The sequence below is a fragment of the Mchenga conophoros genome, linkage group LG22 (genome assembly GCF_057382185.1).
Source record: "Mchenga conophoros isolate Kocher_MC1m ecotype Shallow Benthic linkage group LG22, M_conophoros_male_GT1.1, whole genome shotgun sequence".
Classification (NCBI taxonomy): domain Eukaryota; kingdom Metazoa; phylum Chordata; class Actinopteri; order Cichliformes; family Cichlidae; genus Mchenga; species Mchenga conophoros.
Genome location: NC_140546.1, coordinates 11,026,502 through 11,045,442, shown reverse-complemented (window position 1 = coordinate 11,045,442; position 18,941 = coordinate 11,026,502). Strand labels below are relative to the sequence as shown.

General features: G+C 40.2%; 1 protein-coding gene across 3 annotated transcripts in view; it reads right to left on the bottom strand.

Annotated features, from left to right (window-relative positions):
* myo1g (myosin IG) overlaps nucleotides 1–18,941 on the bottom strand; it is a 70,582-nt gene that overhangs the window by 40,051 nt on the left and 11,590 nt on the right. For all 3 annotated transcript variants that reach the window (XM_085261991.1, XM_085261992.1, XM_085261990.1), the window contains 12 exons: nucleotides 18,641–18,806; nucleotides 16,112–16,165; nucleotides 15,829–15,924; nucleotides 15,529–15,645; nucleotides 15,218–15,424; nucleotides 14,916–15,061; nucleotides 14,699–14,813; nucleotides 12,943–13,113; nucleotides 10,853–10,923; nucleotides 5,440–5,514; nucleotides 5,127–5,259; nucleotides 1,172–1,338 (listed from right to left, as the gene is read on the bottom strand). In XM_085261991.1, the coding sequence (XP_085118117.1) occupies nucleotides 1,172–1,338; nucleotides 5,127–5,259; nucleotides 5,440–5,514; nucleotides 10,853–10,923; nucleotides 12,943–13,113; nucleotides 14,699–14,813; nucleotides 14,916–15,061; nucleotides 15,218–15,424; nucleotides 15,529–15,645; nucleotides 15,829–15,924; nucleotides 16,112–16,165; nucleotides 18,641–18,806 (1,518 nt within the window). The remainder of the gene's footprint in view (nucleotides 1–1,171; nucleotides 1,339–5,126; nucleotides 5,260–5,439; nucleotides 5,515–10,852; nucleotides 10,924–12,942; nucleotides 13,114–14,698; nucleotides 14,814–14,915; nucleotides 15,062–15,217; nucleotides 15,425–15,528; nucleotides 15,646–15,828; nucleotides 15,925–16,111; nucleotides 16,166–18,640; nucleotides 18,807–18,941) is intronic.

The following is an 18,941-nucleotide window of genomic DNA, read 5'->3' as shown; positions in this document are numbered from 1 at the left end:
CTCAACGAGGGTCAGACTTTATCCAGATGCCTTCTGTGATATCCAGAGGCATCGGAGGGCAGATATCTTAATTTATGGTATTAGAGTCAAGTGTAGCTTTGATTAAAATTGGAGAAAACATTGTGACCACACCAAAATAACATTCTGACATTGTCCATGTTTTTCTTCCTTTCATTGGCTCTCATTAAAAAATTTTAAAATCTGTATTTAATTACTTACATGGCCATGCTTCTGCCACATCTGCTGAGACCTTATTCTAATGTAGCACTTTCCTGCTCCCAGACAATTTTGTAACTTTAACTTTGACATTTGCTATCGTGCCATTGTGCACCTGCTGACAGGCCGTTAAAGAAAAACTCAGGAGTTTATGAGTAACACAATCACACTTGAGCTTTCCAATCTCCAGATCGGGCTCACTGCTACTTCCTCCTCTTCCCAAAAATCCAAAAATGGAATTCAACTTGAAGGTTTGCTATTTTGAAACTGTGGAGGAGATTCAGCAGATGGTCAGAACAGGACTTTAATCCTAAAATAGCTAGGGTGCTTGCAGTGGTGCAGAATTACACAAGAAGACAACCCTGAAGGGAAAGCAACCACAGTATAAATGCTGAACATAGTCTGACAACTGAAGCCATAAACTTTTTCTTTTTAATTACCACCAGGGGGCGATCCCTCTAGCTCCCAAAAAAACTTCCAGTCCTGTGGAAGTCTGCCCTCCACTTTCTTGTGATGGGACCTCTAAACACTGTCCTGATGGCTAATGACTCATTTTCTAGTTTCAGGTCATACTAATTAAATTATGGTCATTATAATGACTTGTCCAACACGTAGCGACTTCAAAAAATACAAAACATATCATGCATAAACCAGGCTGGTAATGTTGGTAATGTGTTTTTTCTTTTAGCTAACTTTTTGACACACCTTAAATGTTAACTTTAGGTCTTTTTAGTCGTGTTAGGTTTTGTTAAAACAGGCACCAATTGGCAAATAGTCTAAATCTCTTGGGTAGTACTATTTACATAAATGTGTGCCGTCTTTTTAAGGTTTCAGATCAAAGTACATTTTGGGTAAGAAAAGTTACTTTTTTAAACTTTTTAACACATTTTACTCATGGTGTTACACTCCGCTGCTGAAGAGACCACTTCACTAGACCGTAATCACGTTGTCTTACCTCTGCAGGAAGCGAGCATAGAGCTGCCTGTAGGCAAAGCCCGCCCTGCGTACCCTCACGTTCTCCAGCAGGCCAAGGTAGGCCACCTGGTGCTGGCAGCGGGCGTCATCAAACAAGACCGGTGACTTCATTTCGTTGGGCTTTATACATCGCACATAGTATGGCTCCTGCAAAATAGAACAAGTTGTTCAGCTGGCATGGTGTGAGCTTTCTTTGGCTGTATTTCAACAAGCCTGTTTGCATTTTCAATAAAGTGTTACATCACTGGTGACACAGCAACACTGCATTTAGACTGATACTCTGAATGTATTTTTTCATAACACTCTTGTTTTATCACCTGCACAAACTTGAACAGGTCTTTGATTTTTCTCAGTGTTCGCGTCACCGCTGCGGTCATCACTGTGCGAGTAAATAAACTGAACTCAGCTTGTAAACTGTCAATGAGCTGCACCACAGCCAAGCTGCAAAACTGGCAAACTGAGTTCAGTGACCTTAATCAGACTTGCAGAATGTTTCAACAAACGCCACAGTGAGCAGCTGAGCCTCACAACAGCCCAGCCCCGCGCAGCTACTCGCTAGCAGCACGCCGAGCTGCACTTTAGATGAAGCAGGGTCATGGCTGGATGCCTGAACCTTGACAGTTATAGCGGGGATGCACTACATCCTGTCAAAGAACTGGCTGTTGTGTTTTCACTGATTTAACCGCTCTGTCCATTAAAGACAAATAAGGCGAAGCACTTTCTGACACCAAACACTGATCCCTGTGCAGGCTTTGCCTGGAGTTTCGACTCAGCTCGGCAGTAGTTTGAGAAAATGTCAGAAAATGAAGGCTGAGAGGAAATGAAGTGGGAAGCCTGAGCACAGGTGCTTCAGTACTGCTGCTGAAGAAAACTGTCTGCTCTTTCAACGTGACCTACAGCAAAAAAAACCCTTCAGGCATGCGAGTTTACTTTCATTTCACCTCAGCCACATCATGACGAGATGCTACAGCAGCCCGGAAGCAGGCCATCCAAAAATAACAGCAAGAAATGTCAGACTTCAGTCAGTGAGATGAGGCCAGGCGAGGTGAGGTGCATACTTTATGTACCACCTCCATCTCCTTCTCCTCCTCAGCACCCTCTAAACGCCACAAAAAGACAGATAGGATCAGGACAACTTAGAAACACTGCTACTCCCTGACACCACAAGGAACAGACTGCGATGTATACATGTAAATGCTACACCTCTTCTTCCTCTTCCGATGTTTATTATGCACTATCCAAAGGAGACATCACACAAACACATTGGGAGTCTCAGAATAGTCTGTGAGTCATGCAGACTTACAGGGACCAGAACCGCCTATAACTGGTGCAGAGCATCAGTACAGACAGCAGAGTAAACTGGGGAGATGATCTACGCTGGCACTAAACACAAACTCTGACACAGAAATATAAACAAATCTGTAGGTTTCCAGAGTAATTGATTTGACTTCAATTCATGTTCTACAAAATCAAAGCACAGAAGCAAAACCAAAATAAATGCTCCACTGGACTCAATCTTTCATATGTTTTTTGCTAGATTAAAATCTGTAACCTATATAAACAAATGTGTTATGTGTTTATGAAAACAGCATATAAAAAACACAAACCATAGAATTATAGGCTGACTGTAAAGCTAATCAGACGGTCATTCCACAAAGCTAAATCAGGAAGTAGCTAAATCCAATCATGATGGAAGAAAGAAGTCTACTAAAATCCTCTAAAGCTAACAAGCTTAGAGCAACTGTGTAATAGGGTAACTACCTAGACAGTAATGCTAAATAATGAAAGAAAGGCATATGAAATTTTACCTGATAAGACTGGCATGTAGCTTAGCTAAAGCTAAAATGATTGATTCAAATATATCCTTTCTTACTTTTAATTAAATTATATCTTAGTAACTTATCTAATGATTTGAGGAAAAGGCATTTTGCCTATTTCTAAAGTTAGCAAGCTTATAGAAACTCGGTAACTGGGTAGAAACTAGGTAGCTAAGCTAAATAAAGCAAGAAAAGGCTAATTAAATGCAAGCTTGTGATTAGCTACCTACATTAGCTTTAGCTGAAGCTAAACTAAACTGAACAATATTACGAGAATCATTTTTATGCTATCTTTTTTAGTGAGATTTTATTTTGGTAATTTAACCAAGGTTTGAGCCAAAAACTAAATTTCTCACTAACTCACTAATTGGGTATCTATGGAAGCCCGTTTCCGCCACTAAAAAAAAAAAAAAAGGATCCATAACTCAAAATTTCGAGTTATTTTCTCGAAATTTCGAGTTATTATCTCGAAATTTCGACATATTAACTCAAAATTTTGAGAAAAGCAACTCGAAATTTCGAGTTAGCGCTGCCAATCAGTAATCTACGTGAATGACGTCATTTCCATGTTACCCGGAAGCTGAAGCCCTCAGCTACAAATGCTACAGCTAAGCTACCGGTATTACATCCAGTCGTGAATGCACAGATTGCTGAGTGTTTTCAGCCTGGCTTCACAAATGATGAAATCCCTGTGTTATTAGCTGAATCACATGGTGTTACTATCAGCAAACATACTTTAATTTGTTGGGATCCGTTTTTGAGTGCGCGGTCCTGCGCCATATGCTTCCGTGTAACAAGAAAGCGACCTCATTCACGTATATTTTTGATTGGCAGAGCTAACTCGAAATTTTGAGAAAAGTAACTCGAAATTTCGAGTTATATTTCTCGAAATTTCGAGAAAATAACTCGAAATTTCGAGTTATGGATACTAGCTTTTTTTTTTTTTTTAGTGGCGGAAACGGGCTTCCATAGTTATCTAACTACACAGCTAAGCTAAATAAAATGAGATATGCAGCTGGTGATATGACCACTTTGTTTTAGTTAAAGCTAAATCTAAACTGAACAAATCCCCCTTAACTGGTTTGTGCCTTTTAATAAAGTGACATTTTGGTAGTTCTAATAATTGAGAAAAAACAATTAAACTCATCTAAAGCTAACAAGACTACATTAATAAGTAGATGGCTGCACTATAAAAAAGAGAACTATTTGAAATATCATCTGGTGAGACATCCACCTACAGTATATGTGTTCAAAAGTACTGGGTCACCTACACATTAAACCTACAAGAGCTGGCCATGGAAACTATACCATGAAGCTCCCAGTGCACAGTTTTTGTGCTGATGTTAATGCCAGAGGAGGTCTACGGGACTTTTAAGAGCTATGCTACATTGTGACTGAGCTCTTGTAGTTCCTAAACACCACAGATATTGTGGGATATCTAAGAGGAAAGACATTTCACTAACTGATGGCATCTTACTACAATACCACACACAAATTCAGCGAGCCCTTTAGAATGACTCAGTACATTTCCAATAAATGGGGAAATCCAACTAAGTCAAATTCTGGCTTGAATGAACTGACTGGTGCTACAACCTAAAAGTTTCATTATATTTTCAGTATAAAAGCAAATACTTTACTGTAACCGTAATGGATGCCACAAGTCATTTTAGACCATTTACCATTTTGGCTTCACACCAAACTACTAACATTTATTAGCAGTTATCTTACACAATCACATGCTATCAAGGTAGCACAAGGTAGGAAAAGGTACCGTTATAAAGTCTTAACCATCCAATCAACACACTTTTGCAAAACGCTGTTATTATTTTAGCCATTTAACATCAATCATGTACTGTCTCATGGCAGCTCTCTAAGTAGACGGAGTGGTAGCGATTAAAATAATTATCTTAACACCGACATAAAGCAGCAGTATTATGGATTAACATATTTACAAACTAGTTTAGAAATCAGTTTTCTCAACTTTAATGCTTCTTCATTTACTACTCTTTGACTGTGTGGACATCAAACGTGCATTAATTAGCTGAAAATACATCCACAGCCTCCCACTGGGGTTAAGAGAAGAAACGAGGAAGTCGATCATAAGCAGAAACTACTAACCTTGCACGCCAGTTTATCAACCAAAGCCACAATGGAGTTCTTGAACAGGGTGGCAGCAGTCAAAGGCCGCTTGGTGACCTCTGTGATGCTCAGATGTCCATCTGGCCACATCTCTTTTAGGACTGGATTGGCACTATGAGAAGCAAGAAAGCGGGGTAAAGAGTAAAGAAAGGACACCATTAACTAGGCTAGCAGAGGAGGGATGTGCAGACTGAGGGAAGAAGAAACTCATATATACACATGACCCAGTTAATGAACTGTCAAGAGCATTATGATGCTGGGAAAAACTGTCAGTGATGCTTGTGTTTGGCACCTGTTGTACATAAGGCGCTTGAAGTCTTGGAAAAGCAGGTCCTTGTTCTTGTCCAAAAAGCCCTCGACGGAATATCTGCAACAGATGTAGAGAGGGTGATATGAGAGTAATTATTTAGTAATGAGAGGGCGGCCCCATTGATGAGTATTTGGAGTGAACAATAACAATCAAGATGCTAAAGTTACACAAAAGTCAGACTAAAATAGCAATAGAGTTTAAAGAGTAAGTGTCTGCCACTCAAAGGGTCGCTATCATTAACTGCACTCTCTGCTACTAATGACTCACAGACCTCCGGCAAAGGATTAGAGCAAGAGTCATGCTGCTTAGTCAATTTACAAATTAGGTACATGGTCAAATTCTCCTCATGGCTCGCGTTTAGATAAAATGAACTGTCTACAAACTAATCTGTCTGCCTTTTTTTTTCCCTCCACAAACTGCTCAGTTGGTTTTGATGAGGCATCAGTGGGAGGTCACGGGCACATTGTAAGGCACAGTTACATAAGCTGTCCAGCTCCGGGGGATGAGCCTGCTGTAGTGTAAGCATTGCCTCATAAAAACCTCTCCCTCGTATTCACAGTGTAACAATACGATGCACAGTGTGGATGCATTTCTGACTTTAAAGAATGCATTCCTTTTATTGGACTGTGCACATATCCTGTAAATGAGAAGCTTTAAAACCAGTAAAAGCAGCAAAACAAAAATGTATACAAATATTCCCCTAAAATTACATTTTTTTTAAACTACATTATATATATAGGGGTTTTCTACTGTTATCACCCAGTTACAGGACTTTGGACTATAATCCATATTAACATACTCACAACAATGACACGTTTGGGGCACTTTTGGGTTCAGTGTCTCACTAAAGGACACATATGTATGCTGACTATCACAAGCTGGGACCCAGTCACCAACTTCCTGATTACTGCAGGACTTGTTTTACCTTCAACTGCTAAACCACTGGTTCTCAAACGTTCTCTGTCTTTCCCCACTTGAGGTGGCTGTAGCTCTGAAGGCAGAGGCAGGTCATCTACTAATTGGAAGGTTGGTGGTTCAATCCCTGCCATGCCAAAGTATCCTTGTACAAGACACTGAACCCTGAGTTGCACTCTGATGTGTTCACTGGAGTGTGAATGTTATATAGAAAAGCACAAATGTGAGTGAATGAAAGCGTTATATAAGCACCAGTCCATTTAGAAGCCAAAAAACCCTGAAACATCTGCATTTTTATCCAATTATTAACAATAATAAAGTATTCAACATGAATTTTACTTTCAATAAAGGCCTCCCCAATGGCTTCAGAATACTCTTGTTTATGTTAAATTAGCTTCCCTTCATATTCAGTCCAATGCCAGAGCAAATTAGCCAGTGTCTGGTCTCATTTGCACTGTTTCTTGGGGGGCATATGAGGGCAAAAACGTCCATATTTGGAGTCTGGAAAGGCTGATGCTGGACAGAATTATTTCACTGCATACTCTAGCATCCTAAGTTCAAGGCCAACATGTCACAGATTTCCATAATAGACAGTGTAAAAGTTGGACATAGCCTCCAGATCTTAGAAGGGATGCCAACGTGGAAGTGCCTTAAATCTGTATTTTAATGGCCACCAGGGGGCGATACCTGTGGCTCCAAAGAGACTTCCAGGCCTATAGAAGTCAAAGGGGAAATGGTCAAGGATTCGTTAACAACTTATCAGTGCCTATGACAGATGTGTCTCCTTGGCTCTCAGAAGTCAGTATAACCTGATCAGATTTCTTGGAGGCTCGCTGAAGTAAGACAGTGTAAAAAAAAAAGTGAGGGTTCAGGACCCACAACAAGAAGCCACAGCACTTATTTACAAGCATAGGAAAGCTGTTGCGACAGAGCAGACAGGAGAGGACAGGCAAAGACCAAGGCAGCTGGTCTCCAGAGACACGACAATGATTTAGAGGAATGTATATTAAAGTATGAAGGTCAAGGCTGATGCAAGGAGACCGCTGAGTGGCACAAGGTGAAAGGCAGCACATATGGGGAGAGTCAGGTGACAAAGATGTGAGATGCCTGCAATATAAAGCTGTAGAGTAGGAATATATGAAACTGTATATCTTTCCTGAAAGTGCTGCATGTGCAGGCTGAAATTCTGCAGGGATTTAAAAGCGCGGATAGCAATGAGAGCTAGGTGAGTGTTGCAGAACAGAAGCAGGAGAAGAGGAAACAGGATGAGAAAAGGAGGAGAGAACAAAGTAGGTCAAAGCTTCTGATACTGGTGGTTTGGTGAGAGTGGAGAAAGGGGGGGCCAGCGGGTGGTGAGGAAGAGGGTATATTTAGCTAGAGTAAGGAAAGACTGAGACGGGATGGGATGGGACAGGGGATGGTGCCACCAGGAAGCAATATACGAGAGGTGACAGCTCAGCTGGAGAGACCCCGTCGTGGCCCTGAGGTGATCAGGGGCCGGATGATGGGGACACGTAGTGACAGGGACAGCCATCTGTCATGACTTACTGCAGGTCTGTGACACACGCTCTTATCCAGCCCGTCATATTACCGCTGGCAGGACCCTGACGACATGGTTTTTCTAGGATGCTCATGACTAAACAATTAAACAAACGTAACATTCAATAATTTAACCCTCTCTGACTCAGCTTACGTGTGTGTTTTTTCTCTGACAGCGCAGTGGTCTGGCGATCAAAATTAATCTGCTTATCTTTCCATCGTCTAGCCCTAACCCTAATGTCCAGAAGAAAAGGAGGTTTTATGAGCGTTAGAGGTTAACAGGGAGTTAGACAGTTGAATTTTACACAAAACTGTGTTCTGACTGAAGTATTTGTATAAAATCAAAAACATACAGCACTGCTTTAGCTTTAGACATAAACAAGGATGAAAAACTAAATACGAGGAACATTTGGCAGGTTAGTGAAGTTGGCCTAGTTGCCTGGTACTTCTGTACTATCTGTTTATCACTGTCTAACTGGCTAATTTCATCCAATCAGATCAACGAACCACTCGACATAGAGAGCTAGATGCAGCTGAAAGGGAGTGAGCGGTCAGTCCGTTAGCATGTTGTAAGATGTTTCTTTGTAAGCAAAATCTTCATTTAAAAAGCACCCGCAGGCAATGAAAAGAACTTCAAAAAGTTCTTGACTAACACTCATGTTGATCAACCAACTGTCACAATATTTTTGATTAAGTGGTCTCAAACTTTTTCTTTTGGGTTTGCATTAAAAAAAAGCATAAATTTGTGAAATAATTAAAATTAATAGAGTAATTCTTAAAAGAGTCTTGTTAGTTACAATCCTAATTAATATAAAAAATAATAAAATGAACAGCTACTTGGACATTACTGCATCAGTAATAATAACATTTTGTCTCATATACTACATCACTACTACAAGAACCTTTTCTTTTATGCATTTCAGGGGAATAGAAACACCATTGCTAACTGTGGGTGAGAGCGATCCTGAGCTGATGCATGAAATTGTCCTGTGTTTCTGTGTGTGTTTGACATCCTGTTAGCCTGGATTTCCCAGAGTCACAGAACCTCAATAAACCTCCTTCAGTAGTCTTTGATTACTGCTGCTGTATCACACAGAGACGAAATTGTCTCATCAGTTGGCTCCATCTCTCCTCATCCTCCTCCACTTGCGTGTTCCCTTGACATATTAATGTCCTTCCCTCTCTAGATTGAGGGCAGTACACGTGAGCTGTGGGGATCCAAAGCCACCGCGGCTGACTGCTGGCCAGGGGCCTCATCTGGCCGCTGCAGTGTTTAAATCCCGATAAGGAAATGGAGCAGTGATGGAGAAGGAAGCTGAGCAAAGTGTTTCTTCTTTAGTCTGTGTGTCATAAACCAAGCAACCACTAACATCAATGAAAAATAAATTCAACTTTCAGAGCAGGCTAAAAGCTAAAAAGCTCAATATGCATATATCAGTTTTATAGCCATACATGTGATTTATGATGTCATCTGTCCTATAAATTGTTTTCTAGCAGCTCAGAACGCCTCCTGTTTGACTTTGGTAAAGTACACATTTGTAAGCCGCTGCCAGGGTAACTATAGCTCTTTTTTAAAAAGTTTTTAATTTTTAGATTTAGCCTACTTTTACAAGTATAATTTATCTGTGCATTTACTACAGGGTCACGGTTGCAGGGGCATGTGTAGATACCCAGACCTCCTTATTAAAGGCCACCTCATCCAGCGTGACATTCAAAGCCTGACATTATTAACGTTATTTCCCCAGTGTCCCGGGTCTTCCAGAAGGCCATCTCCTAGTTGGACTTGCCCAAAATGTCTCGCATAGGAGGCATCTAAAAGGCATCCTAGTCATATATCTGAATCACCATACCTGCCTCCTTTCAAGGTGGAGGAGTAGAACTTCTTCCTGGGAGAGCCCAGACAGTTTTAACTGCTTTTTTCTGCTTCAGTGTTACGTTTAGAGTGTTTTTGCTATAATGATAAAGGCTGATATAAGCAAGTTTTCAGAACATAACTTACAAACACTTGACTCATAGTCATGTTTACCCTCCAGTCTCAATAAACATAAGCAAAACTGTCTCACAATCCTGTCTATATTCAAAAATGTCACTAAAACAAAACGCGCTTTTTAAAAATCTTTACTATCTCTACTTACCTTTTATTAACATTCATTAAAATATCTTATTTTTCACATGTGGTTTTGATTTTTTGTTTAGTTTTAGTGAACTAAAACAACCTTTGTCACTACAACAAAGACGATATCAGTAATAAACGGTTGTCTGTCTCTCTGTATTAGCCCTGTGATAGACTGATGACCTCTACCCCGCCTCTGTCTCCACACGACAGCTGGAACAGACTTCAGCACTCCGGTGACTTCAAACTACATATGTGGTCAAGAAAATGAATAGATGGAATTTATTCTATGTGTTGTAAAACATATATTTTAAATTATACGTGATTTAAAATTTGACATATAAAATATTAGCGGTTTGGAAGCTTTTGGACATGAATATCCACTGATCCTGTTGAAAATCATGTCTTTCCAGCTCTTGTAAGCAGATGTGTGCGTGTCCTCTCTATGCCACTACATTGCCCTGTTTATGTGCAGAGTAGTGTCCTACTCACATATGTATGTGACTTCTGAACCCTGCTGTCATCTGTGGAAACATCCACTGTCCATACAATTATACATTAAGTGGATATGAAAAGTGACAACATCTTTCCAGGATTGCACAGATTTTGGTTAACATGGGAATTTACTACATATTCTGCTCAGTAAAGCTGTCACTCTGGACCGCTGGAGCCCAAATGATGTCATTGCCATGAGCTGACCTCCTTTAATAGGATTTTATGGCTTACACTCGTGAACTCAAGCACAGCAGCCTGTCATTATTTTTTCTCCACAGAGAATCCTTGGACTGAAAAACATGACAACAAACAGTGCAAAATGTAGCGACTCACGTGACGTCTCCGGCATAGTGGCGAATACGGAAGTGTTTCTGAAAGTCCATGCTTTTGTCAGTGGGGCTGAGCTGGAAACAAGAGAGGACAATGTGAGTGAAATATGATCTATTTAACTCAATTACAGACATCTTCAGACTCAACTTTACGAGGAGTTTTGGAGATCCTGCACTTCATAAAGCATCTCATATCTGGAGCAAACCTAAAAGGAAAAATGTTGGAGAAACTCTGCTCTCTAGTGGTAAAACCTCAAAACTGCACCTGTTCTCTTAAGTAACTATAGGTGTTTTTATTCTCCTCTATATTTAAATAAAAAAAAATAGTATTGTGCAAAATTCTCAAACCGCCTCTCATTTCTTCACATTTTGAACAATGAGAGACAAGATCATTGATTTACTGAAACATGCAGACATGAATACAAACACAGTATATAAGAAAAAGCCCTGCCCCAAACCCTGACACAGCTTAAATCGCGTTTTACAGATGGCCGTTGACCCTCTCTGTACACAGTGATAAAAATTTGGACCAGAAATTTCAAATCCGGTCTCATCACTCCGTAACACCTGCTAACACTGATTTTCACTCCAGCTCGGATGTAATTTGGCATACCTCAGCCTTTTCTCCCCGTTTCCCTTCCTTAAGAGTGCCATCTTGAGCGCCACCCTTCTATTTCTGATGAGGCTTCAGTGAACAGTGGATGATTGAACTGAAGGGCCAGATGCATCTCTTAGGTTCTGTGTCAGGTCTTTGCTGTTTTTATGTCTGATTTCCTGACAGGACTTTCAGATACTGTTCATTTGATTTTAGGACTGTCACTTCCTCTTTATCTCCACTTGTTAGTTTTCCTCAGTTTCTTAATGACAGAGTGCACACCATGCTGAGTTATGCATGATAACTTTTCAAACAATAGTTCTTTGGGAATCAATCTCTTGGTACAAAAATATATTTTATGCCTGTCAAACTGTCATCTTTGGTATTTTTCATATATGCAATAAAGAAATGCAAATAGACTGTTTTGCACCAGGCTGCTAATAAGCACCCACAGATATATTTTAAAATTGGTTCTTTGCTAAGTTGTCTGTGTAAAGACAATACCAATTGAAGACCGTTGACCCCTTACCCTTGAGTTAGGTGCCTTTTATCCTTGAATGATGTATAAGTCAGTGTCAGTAGCTTAACAAACAGTAAAACAAATGGTCAGGTAAAAGGACTGGACTGGAAATGAGTGAAAAAGCAGCCAATGTCCAAAGTAAAACATATGAAGGACCTTCAGACAGTCTAAAGAACTGTTGCTCAACAATTCCATTAAATATTGTGACTGGTTAAATTATACGTCCACGTAAATGGACATTTCAAGTCTTTCAAGGCTCAGCACTGCCTTCCATTTACTAATATCTGCCTGAAAGAAGATTTCATCTCATTTATTGATTCTGACTAGTGTGGATTTGTCTCAACCTTTATCCAATAAATTGCTTCACTGGCTTTACTGGTTTTGTTTTTACGTGTTTACAATCCACCCTTCCCCAAAATGAGCAAAACTCAATTTATTTTAGGTTGTAGCATTTCCACTGCTTTACTTCGGTGCTTCTAACCTACAAAAGGCAAATATTAGCATTTCCATTTTGGCAAATGATCAGATTTCTTCCTTCTTTTGCCTTTTAGGTTTACTGTAAGTCTGATGAGAACATGTTGAAAATAAAACCACTTCCTTCCCAGTTAATTCTGAAAGTTCGAGATCCTGTTTTTAAACCACTTTGTGTTAAAAACATTTAAAGATCTTCTGCTTTTGTTGAGAAGCTTGATAACCTCATGTTATAATTCACAAAAACAAATACTTTTGTTATTGTGCACTGGCAGAAGTGCTAATGAAACCCAGTCATTATGAAAGCATCTTTCCAAGTATGAAGCAAATTTCTCCTAAACTTGCAAAATAATGCACTGGCTTTGGCAGAGGATGTGCTCTTTGAGTGCCCTTTTAATTGTGTGCTACTGTTAGAGAGTATAAGGTTATTTTCTAACCTTCGGGTCTAGTAAGGGAATCGTAGTGTAAATGTTACATCACATGAGGAGATGTAGTAATTAGTTCTGACCTTGCGGGAGGTGTAGTGGGGGTGCTGTGCCAGTTTGGTGTCCATGCTGTCCAAGCAGACTGTGTCAGTGACTTTTCCAACGGTGAGGCAAGCCTCATCCAGAATGGAGATGATGCCTTTGTGGGCCTGCTCCACCAGGTCGACAATGATCTGGTTGTTGAAGTATTCGATCTGCGCATAAAGAGCACGACTGTCAGTTAAAAAGAAAGAACAGATTGGTTTGTGAATGAAGTGGTTGCTCTTGTTACTGCACGAGAATTTTGTTCTGTTTATGAGCTTTTGTGACAGATGTGTCCACATACAGCGAGTGTGTGGTTTCGGTCAGTTTCTTGATTTTGCAATGACACCCCCATACAAACAGATTCACAGATTGTTGTATATCTGATTTTAAAATAAACTACAAGTAATGAGAGTTAACACAACAAGAGACTAGCAGTGATGTCGTAATCAGAATCCAACAACATGTGGCAACAAAAGGCAACATAAGAGTCAGCAACGCAAAGCTAAATGGTAACTTTTCTCAACTTTGAGGTGAGTGATTGAAGACACTACAAATGGGAGTGAAAGATGCTTATTGACATAAGAAAGTGTGTAAATGACATGAGAGGGTTACCTAAGCAACCAGGTGTCCACTAGTGAGCAGACAGGTCAGGGTTTTAAGCTCACACAAAACTCGTGTCTTTTCACGAGACTTTAAATCCAACACTCGATTAGAAGATTTTCAATTTGAAAATCAGTGATTTAAGAGTTTCCTTTTTGGATCAACATTATGAAGGATAGCTGTAGCTTCTGGAAGTGAAAGGTGAAGCCATTGGACAAGCTTCTTTAACCTGCATTAGTTTTAAGAGAATCCAGCAGGGGGCGACTCATCTGGCTGCAGAAAGACTTCTTGCAGGGGGAAAAGGTCCTTGGCTCACTTTGTCTGTGTCCTCAGTAAACACTTTGATGAAGACTTCAGTGGATAAATCATAAATAAAACATGAAGTTAATTTGTAATTTATGGACCTCATTAAAGTCAGAACTGAGAATTATGCAGGGTATGCTAATTTGCAAAAAAAAAAAATCTCACTGACAAGTCCAGTGTCCTCAGTTTCCCATTCAGATCAGTCCCTCATTTGAACTGACCAAACAGTGAGGGGCTGTTCTGGGTTTGGGGGACAGCAATGCTACATGGGTTATGTAAAAGTTAAAGCATAATTAAAACACAAATTTGAGATGGGATAGGAACCACTGAAGTTGATGTTGAATCCAAAATACACTTTTAATCTCTCAGCCTGACCTTTAGATACACATAGACACAACATTACACTTCAAAGTCAGAGTTGATGGGTAGTTTTGCATAGTTCACTGTAAAATTATGGCTATTTATCTCATACTGGGTTTTGATGCCCACTTCATCCCCTGTCTGAAATCCAGCTTTCCTCTGATTGGCTGCCTCTCTCAAACAGAAGGTTTAAACAGCAGGTGTGTGAGGCTTCAATGCAAGATCTGTTTAAGATGACCATATAAAGACATCTCCATATTTGAATCACAGAGACAAGGCGGGAGAAATCTGTCTGGCTCAGAGCATATCAAGTGGTCTGAAAGCTGACCTTTTGACCTTATTATTTGAAATTTTGTCATATTTCATATGAGCATCCACCACTGGAACCGGATATATAATACAAGAGAAACAATGACAGGCCCACTTTGAGTAAGAACAAATATGGACGCAGCCGTTGTTGTGCAAGTGCTTGTGTTTGTGTGTTTTCCTCACATGTTGCCAGGTGATGCCTTCTCTCTGATATTCGTCTTGTTCCTGTCTGAGGATCAGCTCGATAAAAAGCTGCTGCAGCTTCTCGTTGCAATAATTGATGCAGAACTGCTCAAAGCTGGCCGAAAACAGCGGAACAAACACTTGAGCAACAACATCAACAATGACTAGTATTCACAAGAAAAGAGGGCGGATGTCAAAACACTGTTGTGACACCCACCTGTTGTTGTCAAAGATCTCAAAGCCATAGATATCCAGCACACCAATTACAGTGTTTTTCCCATGCAGCACTGGGTCGTAGTCTTTCACCTCAATGATGCTGTTGATGCGGCTGACGATCCAGCCGAAAAGCCTTTCATAGAGAGCCTGTAGGAGAGAAGGCAGAGCTTAAAAAAGGTCACAACTGTGACTATGATAAAAGGAAAACACGTTACTGTATGTTGTAAACATCTATATTCATCCTCAGTAGCCGTAACACCATTTAGCTTTACTGTTGAGCTATTTTGGGCCTGTTTCTGGCACCTTGGCAAAAGCATCCCGTCCAAAGCAGGCGTCCTGCTCTGTGTGCCCCTTCTCAATGACCTCGCCTCCTCCAGTGGCCACCGTGCGGTACAGGAGGCTCTTATTGACGCTCTCCGGGTCTGTGGCCGTCAGTTCTGAGATGTGGTTCACAACTTCTTGTCCCACAATATTAACGCTCTCACCATCGCTCTCAAATTGCATATTGCCCTGAAAAAGACACCATTCTATTTCATTGGATGCTTCAAGTATATTGACCAATTTATGTTTTGCATGTATGTCAAGAAAAGTCATTAATCCGAGCTCTAAAATACCAAAAGCAGAATGGTGGCGAGGATCTGATAAACTGAGGTGATCTCTTCTTTTGAGAAGCCAATAACTTCCAGTGCGCTCAACACGGCTTTGTGGCTTGAGCGATCATTGTTGGAGGTCTGGAAAGCGAAGAGATCAAATAAAAATGCAAAATAAAACAAATGGGCTGCTGGGAATATTTTTCCAAATTATGCAAAAAATTTAAAAAAAGATTCATTTTAAAATTCAGACAGTTTAATTTATATCAGTTATTCAAACTTTTATTCACTCTTAAACTAAAACTCTCAAGATGATATACTCACAACAGTTTCCGCTCCCTCTTTGGTATAAACGTAAACAGCAGGATCATTCTGCAGGTGAAACGACTGCAGCATTTCATCAGAGCCTCCACGCAGCAGCTATGAAAACACAGCAAATATACCAGCTCAGCACCATTGTGACTGTACAGCTGTGCAGGCATCACTGGGCAGGTGACATTTATTTGTGGAGGTTACATTGCACAGCCTGGTTATAGCTGCGGAGTGAATGTGTTCATGTGATAACTGCGATAACTGTTTTACAGCAGAAGTGCAGACTGCAGTTTACCTGATAGAACGAGTGGAAGTTCCTCTCACCTCCTTGCTGGTGCACCACCCTGGACTTGAACAGGAAAACAGATTATGGTAGCAAATAAAAAATGCTACCTAAGGTACTCTTACAGTGTTATACGATTACTCTGTGATGACGAAGCTTTTTCAAAAGTTACTTTCAGTTAGGTGCAGTTTCTGTAACCAATGTTAGGGTCATTCCTCAAAATGTGTTACACATTATTCTGTCGCATAATGAAAAATAATGCATTACTTTACTTATTCCTTAGAGGAGGAAAAAACCTTAAGACTACTCCATCCAACTCTTTCTTTAATTCAGGGTCACATGTGGGGCTATCCCGGGTGTCATCAGGTGAGAGGCAGGCAGACGGCCTGGACAGCTCAATAGCCTATAACAAGGTTAGACTCCCTAATTAAGCAAGAGCACACAGAGAGAACCCCAAAAGAATTTGAAACCTGGAACCTTCTTACTATGATTTAACAACTACCACTCTACATCCTATTAGTTTTCTGCTACTGTATTACACGACCTGTGTGACTGCCATATATCTGCAAACCTCAGACAATTAGCGTTAGCTGGAATATACATCCATACATGTTTTCTAAGGAGCTTGGAAAGAAAAGCAACCAGACTTTCTTTCCAAGCTCAGATCACCATCACCTGGATGACTGAGAACACAAACATCCATATATGTTCATATATGTTCTCAGACTAACTGAATATTAGAGTAAATGTATCCTAAATATATTTGGTCACTTTGAATGCAAAGCTGACAATAAATGCCTATCTGTGTCTGTTTGTTAGAATTTCTTCTCTTTTGTTCACTGACATTAAATGAAATATTTATCTGACAAACTCAACTTCTAACCTTAAAATTTAAAATTTAAAAATACCATTATACCTTTACTACATACTACATACAATTCCCCAAAGGTCAGAGCTCATTGGTTTAAGTTTTTGAGACAAAAAAAAGAACGCTTTGGACGCTGAATCAAGTGGGTCAGTCCAAAAGGGAAACGTGAAAACAACACTAATCACTCAGAAAAATTAAACTTGGTGGTTGTTACATTTACACAATTCTAACTTGTAATTTTAAACAAAATAATTTCATGTTTATATGGTGAACGTAATTAAATCGTGTAGGATCTGCGTGAAATTCAACAACTTAATTTGTTCCAGTTGAGATGACATGATGCAGTCTAGTTGGAGTGGAGTGGTTAGCTGACTGGACTCATGAAGTGCACAGGTTCACATGAGACTTCAAACCACAGGAAAACCAAACTCACACTACGTAGATGCTATTGCTACTTACTGTGGTTTAACCTGTCAAGTACATAAATGTCAAGAAAATTCTGTATCAAGCCTTATAATCATAGCTTTCCTACTTATTTAAGTCTGGATTGACAGCCCGGCACAGTGGTTAGCACTGCAGCCTGGGCTCAAATCCAAATCCACAGTTTGGCTGAGTTTGCAGTGGGTTCTCTCTGAGTACTCTGGTTTCCTCCCACAGTTAAAAGTCATTAGTTAATTAGTTAGTTGGTAATGCTAAATTACCCATAAATGAGAATATACGTGCAAATGTTTGTATGTCTCTATATGTTAGCCTTGCGACACACTGGCCCCACACCTGTCCAGGGTTTACTCCGCCTCTCACCCTGTCACATCTGGGAGAGGCCTCAGTGTGAACATAGCATCACATGTTATGCTAGTCAGCTGTCATTTTTAGATATCAAAGACTAATATTTCCCTGGATGTTTCTGAAACACTGGTGAAAAGATTTACCTCCAAGAAGGACTTTCATGGCTTTTCCGAACACCATTTGAGCTTTTACTGGAAGGCTACACATGTACAGTCCACATACAGTAAAAATATAAGCAGTTGCTTATGTATCGTCCTAATAAACTATTATGCTTTAGTAAATGAGTTAAACAGCAAAAGTAGTGTGGAAGAAAAGAATTTTCACAGTGCTGATGGTTTTCTTTTGTCTCTGTTGTGGTGTCAAAAATTCATTTTTCCAGGAAAAACTGTTTTTGCTTTTTGTTTTTTAGACAGCAACAACCCCAGTGCACCATGCAAATAAGACCAGACCACCTAGTTTTGGAGGAAAAAGTCCAAATCTCCACCTTCTGTATTTCTAGCTGTTTCAGTTTTTCATCTCTGGATTTTTTTTTTGCTGCTTCGAGACAGCGTGGTTATTTCTGCCCTCTGAGAATAAATCATGGCACCATCATTTAAACTGGATCTGAGTGTCAGACGGTTTTTTAACAGAGCGGATAAATACAGCAGCATCAAGTACCCCCAGGTGAGCAATTCATTAACGCGCAGCAGCAGGAGGATAGAGGCTTCACAGACACATCTATTCATGGATGTTCCCTCACACCTCTTTGTTATCACCTCATGAAACATTCATGTTCAGCAGGAAAGATGTAATTTAAAAGCTAAATGAGAAGAACTTTTTGGTACTTTTCAGCAGCGGCTCGCTGTGAAGGCCCTCTCTCTGCAGTTTAAACCCTTTCATCATCTCACCTTCTCCAGCAGGTAGTTGTTGATGTGTCCTCCGGTGGGATCGCCGTTGAAGTTGAAGTTGATGTCCATGTACTTGCCGAAGCGGCTGGAGTTGTCGTTGCGATTTGTCTTGGCGTTCCCAAAGGCCTCCAGCACACAGTTGGACTTCAGCAGCACGTTCTTCACACTGATTGATCACGTTGTGGTAACCAATGATGGATTTACAGAATCAGCCATGAGGGAGGTAAAGCGCAGTCAGAGGAATAGAAGAATGACAAGTTATTTATGGCAACATCACATTAAAATAAAACTTATGAACCTA